The sequence below is a fragment of the Balearica regulorum genome, chromosome 6, assembly GCF_011004875.1.
Source record: "Balearica regulorum gibbericeps isolate bBalReg1 chromosome 6, bBalReg1.pri, whole genome shotgun sequence".
Taxonomy (NCBI): domain Eukaryota; kingdom Metazoa; phylum Chordata; class Aves; order Gruiformes; family Gruidae; genus Balearica; species Balearica regulorum.
This window is the reverse complement of record NC_046189.1, coordinates 17,072,170-17,093,929: the sequence shown is the minus strand read 5'-3', so window position 1 is coordinate 17,093,929 and position 21,760 is coordinate 17,072,170. Positions and strand designations below refer to the sequence as shown.

The 21,760-nt window shown below is 38.1% G+C and overlaps 1 protein-coding gene across 2 annotated transcripts in view; it reads right to left on the bottom strand.

Annotated features, from left to right (window-relative positions):
- Positions 1–20,326, bottom strand: part of ZNF385B (zinc finger protein 385B) — a 136,407-nt gene extending 116,081 nt beyond the window's left edge. Inside the window, exon 1 of one of the 2 annotated variants that reach the window (XM_075756512.1) lies at positions 20,026–20,326. In XM_075756512.1, coding sequence (XP_075612627.1) covers positions 20,026–20,326 — 301 coding nt within the window. Of the gene's footprint in view, positions 1–12,062; positions 12,298–20,025 lie in introns of those variants that run through there. The other variant, XM_075756514.1, reaches the window with a different exon arrangement.
- Between the last annotated feature and the right edge of the window lie 1,434 nt (positions 20,327–21,760).

Sequence of the window (21,760 nt, the reverse complement as noted above, 5' to 3'; positions counted from 1 at the left end):
TCAAGACATAGAGTACCTACGCATGTAAGGTTCCCTTATTGGACATTCATTGGCAGGCAGGTATGTTTCATTATAATTCATTATATTAATTCTTTTTCTTTTCTTTTTAGAGGCGTTTTATTAAGCCTCCATGCTCCACATCCTCTCCAATTCTTATTACCATTTTCATACCCTATGGTGAGGCTGACAAGAAACAGTGTAGATTTGACAACCAGAAGCACAGGAATCTTGGAAGAAATTACATTGCAAATGTGTCTGGAGGAAGATAACGTTAATAAATATTTGCTGATGAGCCTTTTGCTCCAGTAGGCGGCACATTTATAATGAAAACTTAACAGTAGTTTAAGCCAAAGATCAGAAGCGTCAGATGTACATGTGGCTGATGGATGACAAGAGGAGAAAAACACTTCTACGTGTTGTCATTTTACAGGAACCAAGCCAAGCTCACTACCTTAGATGAAAATATTTTCCTTCCAACCTCTTACATTCTGTAAATGTTTTAATTACCAAAAAATAAGTCTTTTTGTTCAGCAGTTACTAGCAAATTCTGAAACTGTGTTTCAAAATACTCAGGTACGCTCAGAGCTGAAACATGAAGCAGAATAGGCAACATCAGGTTTGCCAAAAAAGTCTTGAATAGTTATTTATTAAAAGACCCAAAAACTTTATACATGCTAAAATTAAGTTAATTCTGCAGCTAAAGGAATGTAAGTCACAGGAAAGCACACCACATTTTTACTTCACTGTCAAGAAAAATCAGTTATAAACTCTGACACTAACAAAAAAAATATAAGAGAAGGGGAGAAAATACTACCATGTGATTACACAAAATTTCAATTTAGACCACAGGAGTGTAAGATGATGTTTCAGAGGGGAAAAGGAACTGACCTGGGGTAACTACTTAGGTAGGGGGAAATAGAGGAGGGCTTACACAGCAGGAAAACAAGCAGGCAATTCAGGAGTGACTAACCTTCCCAGACATTCAGTGATGTGCAGAAGAGCAGAACTCCTGTTTTAGTTTGAGTGTTTCTACTTCAGATACTGCTACAAATCAACTTCCTTTTTAATTCAAACCATGCTGTGATTTTTCCAGTTCTTAAAATACAAAATTGAAACATAACTCTGGATTTATTCATGGACAGCACTCTCAAAATCCTGAATACAGGTACACCTATGGATCAGGGGTCATCCTGATGCAGAAGTGAGAAAAGCTTAGATAAAGGTCAAGTTTGCAAGTGATACAGAAATTGCAGAAATAAATTCCAAGCAATACTTAAATTCATGGAGCTTTTTCACTCCCACTTCTGTGGGACAAAGTTTGGTATCAAGAAAACAAAAAGTCATATTCTGGCAGCACGCTCTTTGGAGTCAGAAATCCTGAACACCAGCTTGCAAGGTATCAGAAAGATTTTTATTATGCATTACAGTCACAGGCTTAAGAGCAAGCCTGTTAACAGCGACATCTTGTCAAGACAGTTTTGTGCAACTAAACTGTAAGCATTTTACCTTAAGTAATTAACAGGAAGGAATTAGTCAAGTTAGCACACTTACGCTGTGCTTCCGCTCTTACCACAAACTACAGAAAGAAGTCTATGTGGATAGATAGGTGTGGATGCTGGGGATGTGCTCAAAAGGAGTTAAAGACATCCCAAGGACAATAGTCTGAAGATAACACTGAAAGTTATTGTCTCTAAACAATGCCAATGAAGTGAGAAAAAGACAATGTATAATGGGCATGCCTGTCAAGTACTAGTAGTAGTGTACCAAAAAAGATAAAGACTCAAAATTATTTACATGATTAGATTACAGATATTCTCAGTTCCAAAACTTCAGCTAAAACTGTAACAAAACATTTGTCGGGTAACTCATATATGCAGTGTCTTTGCAAGCCGATTAAGAAACAGGCAGAAGATTGTGTACTCCCTGTTTTCAGCATCTTCACAGAAGGTATGCTTTAGATAAATAAAAGTCTTTGAAATTAAGACCAAGAACATTAGGTGAAATTATAAGCACACATCATATAAAGGAAATCAGACTAAAACTACACCACACCAACCTCCACACTGATATTAAGCTTCATGCGTTTGCAAAAGAAATTAAACAATTGGTAAAATAACTTTGGGTGACAAAGCTCACTGCACAGCCTGGATAGTATCAAGAAGTCGACACAGAGCTGCTGCAAAGCTGCCTTTCAGTATTTAACATACATTTTTAGAAATGGAGGCCAACCTCTACAGAAGAGCAAAACAAGCAGTGCATATCATAAGCAAGGGATTTTACCTGGAAAACTACAGCCCTTTCACAAGTGAGAAAGCTGAGAAAAGCTTGATCCTGCCAGCTGAAAATTAACTGGAAGAGAGGAAAAGACAGCAAAAGTCCAGCAAGAACTTGAAAAGTATTGGTATCACGCTCCTAACTTGATTCTGAGAAAGACAGCTTTATAAACTCAGTTCTGGCTGAAAGAGTATTTCTTACTGTTAAAAGTATGTTGTGCAGACTCTAAAACCCAGGATCCAACAGTTCACTATTGTGGAGGCAAAGTTGTTGTTCTGATTCATCAGAGTCACTGAGACCACTGATGTGAATGTTATTAAAAAAGTAATACACACTCTTTTCAGATGTTACACAATCTGTGTTTGCAGCTGCGCACTTAATACAAACAGCGCTGCACTTTAAATCAAGCTTCCTTGCCATTTAGAAAGGAGAATGTATCTAAAAATAGGGGTTCTTTAATAGTAGGGAAGAAAAGGCACCTCCTGGTTCACAATTAGAAAAATCAAATTCGCAGTAAGATGCAGTTCTTAACGGCAAAGGTAAAGGGTTATTTAAACAATTCAAAAGCGTAACAAGTAAATTCATCACATCCTGAAGTCCTTAAATTGAACTTGGATATGTCTCCAAATAATGTGTTCTAGTTCAATTGCAGATTTATTGGACTTAACAGCAAGCACTGGCATGTTAGGGAAAGCAATTTCTTCTACTGAAGGAATTAATGCTTGAGATTATTTTGTCTGGTATTGTACAGGAGATAAGGCTTGGTGATTCCTTTGGTCCTCAGAGTCTATGAGCCCCAGTGGATGCACTAATTCTGATTTTGTTTATACCAGAAGAGTCAGGCTAGACCATACATGGCTTACAAATTTGTTGACTTAAAAATTCTTGTTAGGCTAATCAAAGTGAACTTGTTACCAAGAAGATTTTCTCATTATTTTCAGTTAATTGGTAGATGTCCCTTCAGACTTCACTCTGGCAGCTGATTGCTCCACATCACGACAATATGGTCATGTTCCACTAACATTCAGCGGCAACGTCAAAGGGAAGGAGGAAAAAAAAAAAAGAGACCATTTCTGCAGGACTGTGGTTCCTCAAAGAGTCCTCCACCACACGTCTGCACTGTTACTGGTTGTTGCTCTAACAACTACGTAACACCAGAAACCTTGAGTTTGCAATACAATTTCTAGCAACCCAAGAGCTCTAGTAAAGGTAGGCAATAAACATGTTCATGCAATAGATGGCCTAGAAAATAATATAGTCAGTAAAGGGATTTCAATTTCAAGATAGGTAGTACAGTTACGGAAGCACATCAGTTTCTTGCAGATTATCACCACTCAACTACCTACTAAAAGCTGTTATTTTGACACATTTTAGGATATATCATTTCTAGCTACATGTTTTTGAACATTCAAGACAGAATAAAAATTGCCATTTTTTCACTCATATTCCATGCACGCTCCCTATCTTATACATGGGCACCTTCTCCAGTCATTCTAAACTCCTAATGTTTTTCCAGCAGTATGCTTTTGCCATAGAAGGACCACTGTTGAACAAACGAGGTACATCCTCTTTCAGAGGGGCTGATCAGCTCCCTTCTGCGTAGCGCGCAGCTGTCGCTGCTGAGAATGAAAACTCTTCGTACAGGATGGATGAGACTCCAAGCAGTTGAACAGCCTGCTAATCGGCAGCCGGTAGAAAGAACACATTCCTGCTCCCCACTCCATAGTTATTCAATTAATGCATGGCAATTTCTGTGATTATGATTCTTATCTTAGTTATTTAAAGCAGTTACGGTGACTTTGATGCACTGCATCTACCTTGCAAAGGGAAGACTTGAAGCAGGCAGGGTAGTGTGCTCGCTATCTATCACAGCAACCCCATATTTTCAAATGAGTACAAAGTAGAAATACTTTAAAAGTATAGATAGCTTTATTTGCCCAGTTCATCCATTGCCTTCAAGTCTGGTTAATCATAATGAATATTTCTGAAGCAAAACTGTAAAAAGATGGAAAAATAACTGCATTTAGTCTAAGACAGAAAATGTGTCTGTCATTCCATCACCTCCCAAGAATTTAAGCAAAAAATAAGCACACTGTGATTGTAAACATCATGATCTGTCTTTTCCAGGGTAGATGTCCAGTGCAATAACGTGCAACAGATGGGATCATTACCCACTAAAACCTGCTCTTTCCTTCTACCAGTGAAATCTTGACATAAAATGTGATTGAAATCTGTAACTTCAATTTCAAATAGGTCTTTAAATTTCAACAATGCTTGGTATTCAAAAAATTAACAGTCCTTCAAATATATTTCTTGTCTATTAAAGACCACTACCCAAACAAACCTACATCAACAATTAAAAAACTCAACACAGCTTCTCTTCAAAAGAGGGTTCAGTAAAGGTGCCTGGAAGTTTCACTTCAAACAATTTTTAAGAAAAATTAAATCATCTGACAAAAATATTATTTATGAAGCTATTTTTAACCTTTTGCATTTTCTTTTATTTAATAACATGCCTATTATGCATAAAATGGACTTCTGATGATAAAAAACAGTTTGGTATATTAAATTGTGTTTCTAATCATAGATAAAAAGGTAAAGTACACCATATTCATTCTAATAGTAGTCTCTTGCTATAAAAATACAAAGCAACACAAAATACTTTAAAAATTAAAATGTTTGTGTATTTATTCAGAATTATTTTCCTGATGAATTGTGCAGTTCCTCAAAACAAATTTTCTCCACAAGGTTTCCTAGATTTTAAAAAAAAATGTTTTAAATTACAAAACAAAGCAAACCCCCCAAATACAGCACAGAATTCACACTGTCTAGTCATTTGCCTCTTCAGCTGTGATTAACTTCACTTCCAGTTTACAAGCACAGTTGATGGAGGCAAACCCCTGGGATGCTTCAGCATCCCTGACCGTCTAAGGGCAGAGTACTGCACCGCAGCACACCTTGCATTAGTTTCACTTTCTGCAGGCAGGAAAATAAGGGAACTGATCAAACTAGCAGCCAGAAAGTGGGGGGAAAAAACCCAAACAAACAAAAATCAGCGTGCATCTCCTCAAGTAGTATTTCTTTAGGCCTATCCCCCAAAATATCATATGTTACTTTTCATCTTGATTTAACGCAACCTTTTTTAAGACAGAATTTTCAATGGCCACAAGTTGTATTTTCTTCTGCCCCAATTCAAACTCCTATTCGTGAACCATACCCAGCAACCTGTGAACACGCACACGAACGTTTAACCTTAGGTGCACGACAAATCATCGCTAAAGTCTCAAATAAAGTGCACGTGTGAGGGTAGCTGGCCCTTGAAAAGTCTGGAACACCCCAACTCCAGCCATGTCACTGTTTCATTTCATGCATCAAGATGCAGCAATGCCTTCTGCTATCACAAATTCCTTCCTCTTAATTTTAATTTACTTGAGTTAATTGGTACATCATACTTAAGCTCTAACCCAAATCTCTCCATCTTCACCACCAAGCCCATTAACATCTTTCCAACAAGACAGCAGGCGCACGAGAGCGGGAGGCGAAGCCACGTGTTTAGGTTGCAGAGCACTGTCAGAGCATGGAAACCTGCAGCAGCTTTTATCCGTTCTTGCAATAGCTTATTCTGATTTGTCCCATTTCTCAGAAAAGTCCAGTAAACTTGGACTTGATCAATGAATAAATATCATGTTGTAAACAACATGATAGTTTTGGGTAAAAGCTGGTCAAACTATTTGACAAATGTTTACCAATTCAATGTCTGTTTATAAATTAAAAACTACACTTATATAGCTGTAGTTAGCAAATCACATATGAAGTTATTCAATTCAAAGATTTTTAATTACTTAATAGTTCGGATACATACTTCAAACTAATCTTTCCATAAGTTAAAGTTCTCACATTTTTACCACTTCTTTGCTAGTGGGTATCCTGATATACTTACCAAGCAACAGGCTGTTTCTGCATCTTAACTGAAAAATTGTTAATGAACAATATGAACCATTGTAAATACCAAACACTATTTGCATCAAAAATCTTCTAAAATTTGGGTATTTATAAAGTATTTAAGTAAATAGCTTTGTCACCCAGATATTTGTGGGTATTTCCTTACAAAGCATAACTAGATTACAGACTTAAATTATTAGCTGCTAGTAAATTACTACTTTATTGATTTGGATTTTAAGCTTCATTGATTGTCCAGTTGAGAAGCATCACCTAGGGAAGAATACCAATGGCACAGACACCATGTCGTTAACAATAACTCTCAGAGTAGAAGTCTATTATACAATTAAGAGAACAATGTCAACTTAAATATTTTTTTTCCCAGCAAAGGTAATCTGAAGTAATATCTAAACCAAAGTCATTTGACTTGTTTGTTTTGAGGAAGGAGGAAAGAAAAAAAAAACCACAGATTTTTCCCTCAAAGGAGAAATACTTGTTAGAGAGGATAAATTATTAAAATGAGCAAGAATTTGCAAATGACAAACAAAATGAAGAAGGGACAACAATATTTTTACTTGTTTTTGCCAGATTTTTCCTTGTTTCTGTCAGTAGTTATTAACAAAAAATCTGGTACTATATTATTTTCATATGAAATTTCTTTATAATCATGTCTACAAAACAAAAAAATACCTGAGGATTTTCATGATGATTTAATTCCCAGCAAATAAACTTGTGATTGTCTAGCTTTGGCTTTTCTGAAAGTCTGTGCCCTGCTCACCAGCCAAAGTGACTGAAAAGCTTAAATCTTATTTTCAGAAGTAACCTGGGCACACAGGTGCCAAGTGCTATTTGTTTCCTTAAAAAGAGGTTGCTACAATGATTACTTAACAGAGGATGGATTTTTACTCTTCAGAACCTTACTAGAGACATATCAGGCTTCAATGGTACCACTAACAAAGCTGGCCACAATACACTAATTGCAATTCCTAACAATAACTTTCAGTTCTTTCCAGCTAGTCTGCTTTTTCTTGATGAAGTGATTTCTGTGACTCTTTATCCAGATGTACCACTCTAAAGCCTAGAAATCTTCCTCACCTCTTTATTTTCTCCATGTTCCATTTAAGTGTGTTCTGCTGATAAAAAAAGCCTCCTTTTTTGGTCACATTTAAATGCTCAGTCCCAGAACTATGGTTTCATTGTACCTATTATGAAACATAACATTTCAGGATGTCATCAATGCAAACAGTTTAGGCTGAGTGAGAGGAGATTCCACATACGTGAAGATTTGAATCCAGTTTGAGCAGAAAGACAGACAATTTAAAGAACTTCCTTCATCGATTTCTTCCCTCCCCTTCCTCTCTGCTCCCCCTACTATGAAGCATCCTAAAGAAAGAAAATGGAGGCCCCTGGGTGGAAGTCACAAACTTCCAGGCAATGTGTTCTGACTTCTAATTATGTCATTACAGACCTCTTGAAGAGAGCAAAAGGGAAACCAGCACACTAGATACTGATGTATAAGGAAAGACAGAGAGAGCCAGTAAGAGTATAAACATTACCTACGAGAACAGCTAAAAAACCCAACCAAACAAAAAAATTCAAAAAGGAACTCACCACAATAACCTCAGAAGTCCCTAGACCTAGAAACATCCTTTAATCACCTGAACACAGGTGATCTGAGCACACTATCCAGGGCAACCACATACACTAACAAGTGGTATCACTGAACACATCACACCACAAATTCTTGTCCAGTCGAAAGTCTGACACTTTCACAAGTTGCCTACCAGGAAAAGTTTTGCTCACCGAGCTTTCACAGTCACATCCTTTCCCTCAGGTAGCTCCCATAACACACTATATGAATTTGAAAATCCCAGTCCTTAAAGAAGCTGTATTTATCTAGTCACAGTATTAAAAAGACTTCCTCATCTCCTCCTGAGATCTGCACTGCTCAATCACAGGCAAAAAACTTTTTCAGGGTAGGTCTTGGACCTACCCATGGCTAAGGAATTTAGCCTTTCATCTGCCCTAACTGCTGATGTCAATACAAAAGCACTCTCCTTACACCCATACAGATAAATAAGTACCCTGTTTTCCTCACATTAAAAAAAAAAAAAAAAAAAAATCCTTACAGGAACAAAAAGCATATGTGAAATACGGAAGTTACTCATTTCGTTTTCCCTTCAAAGGTATGTTATGAGCACTGCTCAGAATCCAACAGAACAGAAATCATATAAAAAAGCACACAATTTCTTGGCTGAACATTCTGGGTGAGACCTCCAGAACACCTCTGGCTCTTTAGCCTATAGATAGTGAAAAACATATATAAACTCCAGCTTCAGCAGTAGGGCTTCAACAGGGCTGCCACAGTGAACTACAGTTCTCAGTTTACTCGGCTCCTCTGGCAGAAGTCCTCAGCAACCTTCACTAAAAAAAAGCAAATTCAAGATTTCCATGAAGAGCCTGGCTAAGACTTGGGTCCCAAAGTCAAGTGATCAACACGGAATTGCTCACAACCCCACACCACTCCCCCAATCATTTTTTCCTTTTAGCTTATGGCATCCTCTTCTTCAGAATCTCCTTGTAAGTAACTTTGTAATAGTGAAGCGGCTATCGCCCAAGTGCTCTCGAACTGCAAAAGATCACTGTACATTAACACTGATGTCTTCTAAAGGAGAAGAAATTAAAATTATGGTGCCACGTGACAATTGGCAATCTGATATAGAAATGGCTCTTGAAACAGTAGAGCTCCCTACCAGGAAGTGAAGTGGTTTTGTCCAGTGTAACGAGCACACCAGATCTTGCTTCTCACTTTACCTACCAATGTGAAACAGCAGGAGGGGAAATATGCAGCAATAAAGACACTTGGAAGACGATTCAACATCTTTGAAGCTGAAAGCACCTTACAAACAACATCATCTTGGAACAAAGAACTAGCCAGCTTGAATTGTGACAAGCTTGTATTCATAGCGATAAAAAGCACGGATAAAGAGAATCCCAAAAAGAATAAAAGGACAAGAAAAGGCATTCTAGCTGAAGCACAAAGAAATAAAACAAGTTTTATATGTCATGGTAGTGACATGTCACACATTGTTTTCCAAATGTTCATAACAATATTTCTGCCTGGTAGCCTTTAAACACACACTGAAAAATAGCAAGCAAATTTATTCAAAGGTCCTAAAATGACAGCAATATTTCTTTTTTAAAGCTATATAAAAACCAAGCTGTCTGTCTGCACCTATTTCGTGACTACAGGATAAATCCAAACAACATAGCATTGAGAAAGGAGCTTTGCTGAAGTGATACTCTGCTGCGCCTTCCGAGCGTCTATGACAAAGAGCAATAGTCTCCATAGCTTCTACTTCTCTTCCTCCTCCATGATGATGGAATAATAAAAAATTGATATTCCAGCTTAAGTTTACTTCTTAAGTAAGCTTCTTGAAGCTACGGCCTCCAGCTTCTTCTTTCCCAGGAAGGCATATCAGGAGCTGATCAGGAACTCTCCTCAGCACTTAAGAAACATTACCAGTTCTAGAGCCCACCACATCTTCCACACTAAATGCAATGTCAAATTTTGCCCCTTGCAGACAGAACTGAGCAAAGAAGCAAATATTGTATCATAAAAAAGTGATTATTGCAGGATCAGGTCAGAACTACATAGACCTATATTAACAGCAACGCAATCTAAAATTACCTAACATACAAGAGAGATTAACATAAGCTGGACAAAGTAACCTAAGTAAAGCCTAAGAGTGCACAACGTTAACCACCTTAATCTTTCACTAAGGATAGCTGCTAGTGAGGGAACAGTTAGCAATCTGACAGAGTTAGAATGCCCTCTTTCCAACAATGAAAGATGGGTAAAAAAAGTTGGATCATTAATTTACAAATTTTATGTATTAAGGGAGGTTTTACAAAGGTATTTGCTAACAATTTATTTTGATTCCTACAGATTTCAAACAAAGAGCAAAGTTTGTAATGTGTTCAAAAGTTGCTCTCTAAAAAGCATCTCTCCTGAATGTTTAGGGTGCTTCATATACATTTTTCAAGTGTATTTTGTCCTTGATCGGTAAATAAGCACCCAGAGCAAATTTGCATTGAGGAATAGTAATTTTCCATGTCATGAAAAAAGCTTATTGCGAAGTGATTATAAAACTTTGTATGAAGTATGATAAGGTGACAAGGAATTTAATAATTTTATGTCATGAATGACAAACGTATGCTTACAAATGTTATCTGAGAGACAACAAAATTACTTCAAAGTGCTATCAGAAATGTGAATAGTTCAGGTCACTGAGGAGAATTTGCCTTTATTAGGGTCTCCCTAGGATCCCCACCACAAACCGCATTTTTGTTGGTTTGTGGGGGGTTTTTCCTTTCTTTTGGCTGGGGGGGTGTTGTTTCAGGGTTTGTTTGTTTGTTTTTATCTCCAAAGAACACCTTAGCAGAAGCTATCAGCTTTGACAGAACACCAAAATTCTGGCACTGAACCATAAATTGACCATTACCATAAAAAGAACTGCTAAATGAGAAACCATGTGCTCAGTATAAAACTAATTTCATGCTTTCAAAAGCACACAGTGGCTTCTAGCGAGATAGTGGCCCTGGGACTTGCAAAGACAGATTGGCTAATACAAATGGTGTGTGCTCCTGATGCAGTCTGCTTAGCCAAGCTTTACATGTACTGGCAGTAAATGGAAATTCTCGAATCTTCTGTCAAACAAATACACACTTATCTATAACTTTAGAGCTGAAAGCTATAAAACAGCTGCCTCATAAATATATTTAGCAGGAAAACACATGAGCTGTCCTAGTTCCTCATAAAAAAAACCCACAGCAGTCTTTACATAGTAAGCACAGACATTTCTATAGCAAGCAAGAAAAACCTTTTTATAAATATTTTTCAGCATCTCTCCTTCTTTTGTTAAAAAAATTACTATCAGCAAATGCAAATATAATCATAGCTGGTCTCACCACAAACTAAACATATTAGCAGAACAGCAGTGCTTAATAAGTAACTCAGCCGAACTAAATTTTTGTGTTCTGCTATAGCTGAAATTCTCAATAAAAAAACTTTTATTTTTTCTAAACACATAGGTACAAAGTCTATTTAGTTTATGATAATGTTTCTTTTGAGCTTAAAGATTTACTACCAGAACTTCACAGGCTACCTTTAGCACACTATCTGTTCCCTTAAATAAAACTTACTGCACTAAATCTCAAATTTAACTGGTTAGGGAGAAGCAACAGTAATTTTATACCCTTCTCAAAGCAAGTTGTCAGTGCAAATGAATTACTGGAAGCTATCCTGGGCACGACGGGTCATAACTTTTAATATTAACAATGACAGACATACGCAAGATGTCAAATCCAGTATACAATTTATTTCATGCTTTACTTTCTCAGTTTATCCGGAGAATCCGACAGCTCTTGTGTTTTGCATATCATTATAACTATAATTTGAGATTTAACAAGCCAGAAAGCAAGCTCTGGTAAGAGGTATTTAGTCACACTGCTAATTAGCTTCTTTCTCTAACAATAATACAGCATCACTGACATGTTCCAAAAACATTTAAAATGCATAGGAAGTCACCTACTGGAAAGATGCCCTCTGCAAACAGCAAGCAAGGAAAAGGAGCTTGCCACATATTTAGAGTTACTTTTAATACTGAAATAAGAAGAGAAGAAAAATATGCATTACATGCCTTGCCATTTTTCTTATCCTTTCCACTGGAATAACTAAAATACAAAATGACACACACACAGAAATAATGCCGAACATGTAAGCATTCACCCTTAATATTATATCACAAAGCAATTCAGTGAAGTTTAATAATAAAAATCATGCTCACCTCTACTGGGAAGTCCACTCCACATTATGGCAATACTATTTAAGCAGCTTCAACAGCAACCAAGTTACATAAACAAAACTTCCAGTATGTGACCAATATGATCTACGGTGCTACAGAGACTTGGCTCCAGCCCTGATCATCCGTGTGACAGTACAGTGTTATACCAGTGCAGCCTCAAACCTTCCCAGATGCCGGCTTATTGCATTGCTCATTGAAAATCCTTCACACGCTGGCAACATTTTAGGGAAGGACAAGCACACTCTGAGTCATTTGTAAAGAAAGCAAAGCAATTTCAGTTCTGTATCTTCATGCGTACCGAAACAGAGCACTGTCAAAGTAGAAGTCTGAGGTGAATTTATGCTGAGAAACAGGCAACCCAAGCCTTCATTATCAATGCATGGAATCAGCTACAGTGATCAAATTCAAACAAACCATTAAAAAAAAGGATATGATTATGAAAGGCTCTACGTATTCAGCTCCAAACCACAGAGAACGAAGAATCATCTATCTAGACTGTGTAAATGTTAAAAATAGCTCTGTCTTTTCTACAATGAACACAAGACAGAGGAGAATCAGTAGCCTGTATTCTGATGAGGCTCGTTATTGGGAAAAAATCCAGCAATAAAAATTAATGATTCCTTACAGCTTTTCTAAATAAGATTAATTTACAATTATGCAAATGAACAAATAAGTACTTTTTAACCACATAACAAAGTCTATTATACATAAACAAATAGGATATCTATTAAAGAGAAGCACCAATATTCTGATGAAAAATTTAAGAGTACTGACCTAGCAAAGATAGAATCAACAACCAAAAGCATGACTTTACATGACCAATGCCTTCATCTTTCAAAAACAACAATAATTTTTAATTACTTACTATGAAAAATCTCCATGGCTTATTAAATTCATGCTCTTCCTACTCCCACACAGACTTCCCACTATGTAAATCTTTTTGTCTTTTCAGGTACTTCATATGTTTTCTTTCCCAAAAAAGGTAAGAGGGCATATGTGTTGCTGTGCATACTCACACCCACAGAGATACACAGTGTAATAAGAATCAGATGTAATCACTACTAGGTTAAGTTTGCAAAGAAACAGAAAGACGCAGGAGTTTTTATTATAATACCTGTAGCGTTATCCAAATATACTACTGTGTCATGAGACAGCTATGAGAGAAATTTTGGCAGGATCTGATCCCAGATGAGAATACTTACCGTGCAGAGAGAGTATCTGATTTACTTTTGCAAAATAAAAATAATAAACAAATCTGACTTTATTATTTTATTTTTTCAGTAATTTCTATATAGTTTTAATACATTTAAATACATTTTAAAACACTGTTGGAAATGCGCACCGAATAAAAACAATGATTCTGCATTTATGGATCCCTTTTCATCTCAGCTGTCTACACCTGTAAACCGTGGATCACATCCTTCAAAGAGATGGTGGAGAAATCCTTCAGCAACATGAACTCAACTGATTTCAGCAGCTCTCCAGGCCATTGCCTGGGCTATTTAAATGACAAGGGAGACCCCCCCAGCCTGAACAGACGCTGGGTCACCACCACTCCTGCAGCTATCTCGGCTTGAAATCATGGGTGGTGAGTAGCTGTACTTTTGGTCCTAGACTCTAGAACATCTGATTATCTGACATCTTAAATGCTAGTTCTTTACCACAGTATAACTGCCTCTGAAGACAGGTTAAATTCTCTTCCTCAAAGGAATTTTGCAGAGAATTTTGCTACAAGAATATATTTATGCAAACTAGTGGCAAAGAGTGCCAACTGTGGTAGCCAATTTTTTTTTAAAATCCTTCCCCACTCCACACAAAGCACCACCCCCCATAAACTGCTTTTTTCCATACTAGCCACTTATTCCATTTGTTTGCTTACAAATGTCATTTTTGTGCTCCCCACCTCCAAGAGAATGAAGTGGAGGCTATGAAAGAATAATTGGTCTGATAACCTTTACCAATGTCAAAAAAGATTGGGTTTTCTTTTTTCCACTAGGGAATTTTTGAATGTTTTGCTCTAATGCAACTTGACAATTACTTAAAAACAACCAACCTCAATGAAACAATTTTCCATTTTTTTTCTTCTTGAAGACTATCTGTAAGTACACATATCATCTACTTATTTTTATGAATTTTACCAGTACTTTCACAGTGCAGCTACTCAAATGCAGAACAAAGTATTATAGGTACAGCTTGTAGTTATTAGCAAACAAGAAACCATCCTTAATGTCAGCTCCGTCCCTCGATATTAACTGTCATCAGCAGCATTTTGTAAGGAGTATCAAGTGCACCAAAACAATATAATAAATCCCCTTAATTTCAGAGCAGCTAATCATGACTGCTGTGAAAGAAAAATAGCAATCACTTATCATAGATACATTTCACACTATAAGAAAAATCATAAGAAATATGTAATGTTACATAAGTTGAGTTACCAAAGATACTCAAGTGATGGAAAGAATGTGGAACCAACTATCAAATTCAATCTTGTTCAAAAGACCACTGAATAATAAAAGTCAACATACCCTGCAGTGAGAAGTGAAATACTAACAGTTTCTCAACAGCTAACTAACCTATGTTGCATTACAGGAATGTAACTCTTATTATTTTTTATTACATTGGAGAAAGGTAATAGTTTTGCTTTTTAGCAAAAGAGCCTAATCTTTTCCAAACAGAGTAGCAAAACAGGATAGCAAAACGGGGAACAACCTCCCTTTCACGTGGGGGGCAGAGGGAGAAAGCCCCAAGGCATCGCTCCACTTTGTGCCCCCACAGCAGCTTTTTTCAAACTGCTTTCCAAAAGGTTGGGCTGTAGGCAGCAGATGTGGAAGGCAAAACAAGCCTAGAAAAGGTTTTGACATAACACAAGTAAGCCCACAGTGCCTTCTATTAGCGTTTTCCTTCTCTTCCCTATAGCTATGCATGGATGCATTTAGTAGGACTCAGCTCACAAACTTTTTCAAGATACTTTTGATTGCTGCTTAGCATTCCTCTGAGTACTTGGTAGAATAATTCATAAAGACCTTCTGTAATAAAAGTCAGATTATCCTTGTTCTGTTTTTAGAACAATGAAAGACAAACATTGATAAGGAATTTGAGGACCTAGATCATGAGGCTCAAAGTAAGCAAAAATTCTGTTCTCAATTAAGTTGGCAGAAAGCAGTCTTAGACGGCAACTAAGCTACCTGTCAGAAAGCTAGTCTTGACCCAGCTAAAGATTCAAACCTACATACAAAGACCTCCATTTAGGATCAGATTCTTCTGACAATTAAAAACCAAGGAAAAACTCCACTGACATCCAAGTGATGCACTGCAGTTTCATTCTGTTGTAACAGATCATCGTTTAATCCTGCACTGACCTAGTAACCTGGCAAGGTAATTTCCTTACAGTTTCATCTTAAAAAAAAAATAAAAATTCCTCTCATGCACCAGGCCAAAGGTGGGCATGTGGATTTAAGGCTAGCTGGAATATTTTCAGGATAATGTCTCAACATCTACCAGTTTTACTTTTTGAGAGAAAGAAAGTGTCAAATGCTTAGAAAATTAATTATTAATCTAAATTAGATGTTTAAGAAGGTCCTTTTCATTTGACATAGCTGAAGACACTATTCTCACTTCCTAACTCTAGACATTTGGCAAACTAATATGCAAGTTTGCTATATTGTCCATGGATCCTTTGAAGGATAATTCTGAGCACGTTAATTGTAAGCCTCCTTGCCTCCATTAACTTGAAGGGATACCTAGACTTCCAACTTAACACGGCATCGCATAAGGAGGCAAAACAGTTCTAATCTCTATTGCCAAAAGTGAAGAAAATCTGCTTTCTGCATAGTCCCTTGTTCTCACCCCATGTCCAAGACTGCTGTTTTACTTTCCCCCTTGCACTAGCATTACCAGGCCCTTTTTGTGAATTACATCAAGTCATGAACACAACAGAAGTCTAGTCATTTATGTATTTATTTTGCTAGTTTAACAAACCCCTGGCTGTCACTGCTGTGAGCCAGGTCACACAACTGTGTGTTGATCATCTCTCAGGAAATCATCCTGTGATTATTTCCTTAGTATCACAGAGGAACACGTTAACTTGTAGGACTGTTTCCTACAAAGAGTCACAGCACAGGGGCCCACAGCATTGCCAAAACTGTCCTGCAAGGTCGGAGATTTCAAGAGCAAAAAGGCAGAGCTGCTACCACAATAAAACAAAGCCAGAGGACTGACCTCCCAATCACACTTCCAGCCAAACCTAGAGAAAGATATTCAAATAGGCATTAACGAGTGGCATCTGGACTCTAAAGTGTTTGCTGTTTAGAACAGCCTAGGGCCCAGGGAAAAGTGATTCTGCTTTGCCCGCTTCTAGAATTTGGGCACTTTCTGTAACAAAAAAATGACACTACCCTACCCATTTGCAGGGATCTGTAAAATTTGGGCTTCGACAGGTATTTCTAGTACACTCACTCTTAAAACTACACCAATCACTTCCAAGTTAGCATGGGGGCAAAGGAGAGAGAATCAGGAGATTCACCACGAGGTACCACCGTGGGGAATGAGTAATGAGCAAAATCGGTGTCATCTCCAAAGGAGAACTGGGAGGAATACAACGAAGTCATCCACAAAACTAGCCACAGCATATGTTAACAAAAACCTCGCTGTTATCCCTACAGACAGCTTGCTTAATAAAAAAGGCTTAAGAAAAGAACGGCAGTGAGCAAGCCCCCGCAGCCCAGCTCCGCGGCTCGGCGGCGGCATGGCCCGGGCTGCAGCACCATCTCGTGGGAGCCTGGCGGCCCCGCAGCCTTCCCTGCTGCAAAGTGCCGCCCCCCGCCTCCACCTCCCGAACGGGTAACGCTTCAGCTCTCTGTTAGCAGGTAAGCAGGAAAGCAATCTTAAATTAGCCACGTTCTTAGCATACTCTTAAGACTGGGTCCTCCGCCTACCAAGAGCGGATACCTTAGCCCTCGTTTGCAAGGGGTAGTTGGGGTTTCAGGTACCCCGTGGCGCTGTGACCTGACCCACGGCCGGCTGTCGCTGCGGCAGCCTCCAGCAAGACGTGCTGCTGAAAAGCTTTTAACAGGCCCACTCCAAAATACTTTTCCCCATGGCTGCAAGAAACTACCCTTTCTTTTCCTGCTTACAGGAAATAACTGAAATAATTTCCAATTCAAGCTGCAGAAGCAAGTACAGACTTTCTCATTTTCCCGAAACTTCATTTATTTCCTTCCGGCAGAAGCCTGGTCGTACATGAGATACGCCTAGCACAAGGGTAGGGATGGCCCTTGGCAATGGTATTGCTGATGAACTTCAGCCTGAGCTGCAGTAAGACAGGATGGGTATGAATGGTAATGAATAATCACTACCATAAGCAATAGCGAAGGCTCTAATGTCGCGTGCCGTATACTCTTCCAGTAGAATACTGGTTTTTTCCACACACATAATATTTAACACCAATGTAAAGAAAATGAGAAGTTCCATGCATGGATCAAATCACCAAAGCCTGCTAATTTAGTCAATTTCTTGATTTGGTCAATAGAAAGAAGAGCAGCTGTAAACTTTACTTTATATGCAATTTTACTTGCTGTGAAATAACTGAAATTGCAGGTACAGGTACAATAGCAAAATAGCTTCTAGATTTCAATAATGAGGTGGAGGGAGCAAAATAAACAAGAGTCTGCAGAAACAGAGTAGGCTTTTTAGAAAAATAAGTTGCTAAAAAACTTCTGAAATTCTATGACAATTGCACCCTTACTCTAAACATAAAAAAGTAACTTTAAAATTATCTCTAAAAAGATATTTAGACTTTAAGTATAAAAACCCACCTTCCCTATACATTGTAGAGTATTATTGCCAAGACCTGGCATTCCAGGTATCAAATCTCAGTAAACTTTTCAGTAGTGGTACAACAAGGACCATCACCTATTACTGGAAGTTATGAGCAACAAATTGAGGTTATAGTTGTAAAAACACAGTGCAAGTCAACAATTAAAAGGGTGTTTTAGAACATCCTGAGGCCACCTGTCACAGAGGCGGCCTCAGAAGACAATGAATATGGAAGTGTGTCTCATGAGCCCCTTGTGTTCATCCCCATTTGGAAGAAAGTCCACCAAGAGCCAAGGAGGCTGGAGGCAGTGATGGTACACGTATCTTTTCTGTCACACAGGATCAAGACGGTTCTGGCAGGTCTGTAATCCTGGTTTCTGTACTGTCAATGAGTATCTACAGTCACATATGTTTTACAGTCATCTTATTTTCCAACAGGAATATTATTAATTTCATATTCATGTTATGGAGACAGAAGAAAACTCCAACCACATATTAGCAGGAACCTTTGCAGAAAGCTTCCCGAGGTGTGCTGGACTGTTCACTACCTGGTTCATTAGAAAGGGATGTAGTTATAACAATGAAGTATGAGCAGGGCTATTTGCTTCCTTCACACGTGGAATAAAGTCTGTTCACTGGTAAGGTGAGATGAATATAATTGTTCTCTTACCACCTGCACAATTAATTCTGTTTACAATGTTAGCTAAAGAAATGGGAAAGGCAGACTCCCATTACAGGCGGTAACAACGCTCCAGAGGACATGGATTAAAACTGAGCCTGGATAATGTTAATCATAAGAAAATTAATTTCTACTTATTTTTGAAAGTTTTGAGAACTACATTTCAGTAAATCTTGTTCTCCTACTGGCTCTTAAGCAGTATATTAAATTGTCTATGCAATAATAATAATAATAATAAACTGCCTATGCAAGGCATTTCTTTCTTTTAAATGTTATGAAACCAACATCCTTCAGCTATAAAAACAGAGTGCCTATTTCAACATGCACTGGATAGACCAGCATAACCAGCACATAACTAGGATATAGTCTAATATAAAGATCCATGAACAAAGCACAAAGAAACATGAATTTTAACTCCTAAGCTATACAGTAACCCCAAAGCATGGGGTACCATGGCATACCAGTACCTAAAGGGGCCTACAGGAAAGCTGGAGAGGGACTGTGTACAAGGGCATGGAGTGATAGGACAAGGAGTAATGGCCTTAAGCTGAAGGAGGGTTGATTTAGATTAGATGTTAGGAAGAAATTGTTTACTGTTAGAGTAGTGAGGCACTGGAACAGGTTGCCCAGAGAGGTTGTGGAGGCCCCACCCCTGGAAGTGTTCAAGGCCAGGTTGGATGGGGCTTTGGGCAACCTGGTCTAGTGGAGTGTGTCCCTGCCCATGGCAGGGGGGGTTGGAACTAGATCATCTGTGAGGTCCCTTCCAACCCAAACCATTCTATTATTCTATTAATTTAGAAACTAATTAACGATGACACTGAAATTTAAAAAAAAAAAAAACACACATGACAAAAAAAGAACATTATGTGATTTGCACCTTTACATTATGTGCTTTGCACTTTACATTATGCATGTTAAATGCATTTTGCCCAAGCATTTGGGACCTTTGTTTTGCCCAATAAGTAAAAAGAATTATTTCAAATTACTTCTCACTGAAATGAGAGTAATTAAAACCCAGATCACTGAAAGCTGAAACAGTGACAGGGCCAGGCCTCTAAATTCCAGCTCTCCTCCTCTTTTTCCCACCACTAAATTGTCTTTTAAAAGTTTCTCCTGTACCTGTAGCATCCTTTCAGAACTTTGTTTTTGGAACAAAAGCAGATGACAAAATACATTACTATTTGAACCCACAACAGCTACTTTTAAATAGACTATCTGTCAACTACACAAGGCCCAACACAGCCATTAATCATGTATTAACGCAATATTGCCTTAATACAAGTTGGCTTCACAGGAAAAGAAACAGACAAGTAATTCTGAACGTGGCAAAATTATTAACTACTAGTATTGATCTATATTAAGTTTAATGTTTATGTTGGGTGGGGAACGTAGAGCTTAAAAGCTTCCTCAGATCTCCTGACCAAAATCCAACATCTCATAGTAATCATGTACCTGTGCTCGTACTTGCAAACAAAGTAGCAGGAGCTGTACTTGTAGGGAGTTTTCCATTATTTAGCTGCTTCACTCTCTTCAGGTGAGACTTCCCATTGTAATGAACTTGAGCTTGTGCTGCAGAGTTCAGCTGTATATTGCACACGTCGCAGAAGGAAAACAGTATCTTCTTTTTTTCTTTGCTTAATTGATAGTCCTGCCTGTCATTCCTCAGTCCTTTTTCTTCAAAGCCCCGTAGAACAGCTGGTTGATTCATAATCCCATCTTCAAAGACGTGGTCAGGACTTAATGGCCGCTTCATACCTACAAAGCAAACAGACAAAATTGTTACTACAAGCCAACTAATAATGCATTTTCTTTTTTAAAATGCTACATAGCATGAACCAAAGACCAGTTCCAACAAATAAGGTTCCAAATTGCAGAGGCGTCACTTAATAGAGAAATACATGCATTTGTGACACATCACAGAGCTCAGAAATACTAAGTTGGCAATATATCACAGTCCACACACAATTCATTATTTTCTTCTGTAAGCTTTCTATTTTAAAGCAGGTTTATTATTGCATCTCTAGCAGAAGTTAAGATTATTTTCAAATACATTTCCTCCACCTCACTAAACACCGGTTCTAGAGCTTTTCACTTTCCAATGCCTATAGCAGTACCCACTGCCCCAAATACAATTATTTAACAAAAAGGATGCTGACAAGAGATGTTACTGAAATATTGGAAGAGAGTAGACTGTTCAAGTGAGACTAATGAATCCTTTCCACTTTTATATACACCCAAATCTTCAGCCTTCAAACATGCGTTAAGCTGCTGTCTATAGGTCCATCAGTATTCTCACAATTAAAACTACTACACAGAGAAATGCCAGCTTGTGGGAGCTACACAAATACACGGTAAATGACAGTCCCTGGACAACAATCCAAGAGCCTGAAATACGCACTTGTCCCTAGAGAATAAAAACCTCATCATGCTAAGTGAACCAAGCGGCACAAAGAACAGTTTTATATATCTGGGGGGAGGTTTGTAGGTGTGTATTTTATTTAAGGTATGCTGCTAAACCAGTAGAGAAGGGGGGAGGGCTCTTTATAAGGAGGAGAAGGGTCTAGGGTAACTCAAATAGAAAATATTTCTGTTTTCTTGGCTAAACAACTTGCTGTTTACACTTTATTCTTTCCCACCAGCACTCAGATATTTCTGGATCAGCCGAAGGCTGGCTTAGGGAGCTGTGCAGAAGAGCTCTTTCCAGGCAAGAGTGGATCTATATTCAGCTTTCAGAAGCAAAGATGCTTCAAATGCAAGGTCCCTTTTTCAGCCCGGGAACCAGAGCAGCACAGACCTTTCTGCATACCTACTACTCTGCTATATGGGAGGAATGACAGAGACCACACCTCCACGCACACAAAACCAAACACAAAAGCAGTCGTAGAAATCCTCCCCACAACAGTGTGGTATTCGTGAGCAATACTCCTCTCGTTACCCAGGCAAGTATATTACCAGGAGAAAGTCTGTTTGGTTCCTTGGCACAGGTATGTAAATAGAAACAACTTCAGAAAAAGGTTCTTTAAAGAGCCATTTATATTGTGGAATAGAGTATTTCATCACATTCCTAACTCGAGCCCATGCTTAAAATTTTAGTGTTTGTATAAATTCCTCCTCAAGCATGATTCACTGATCAAGTATTCTAAATAAACAGAGTTCACAGTCATGTATTTGTTTCATATAACTGACA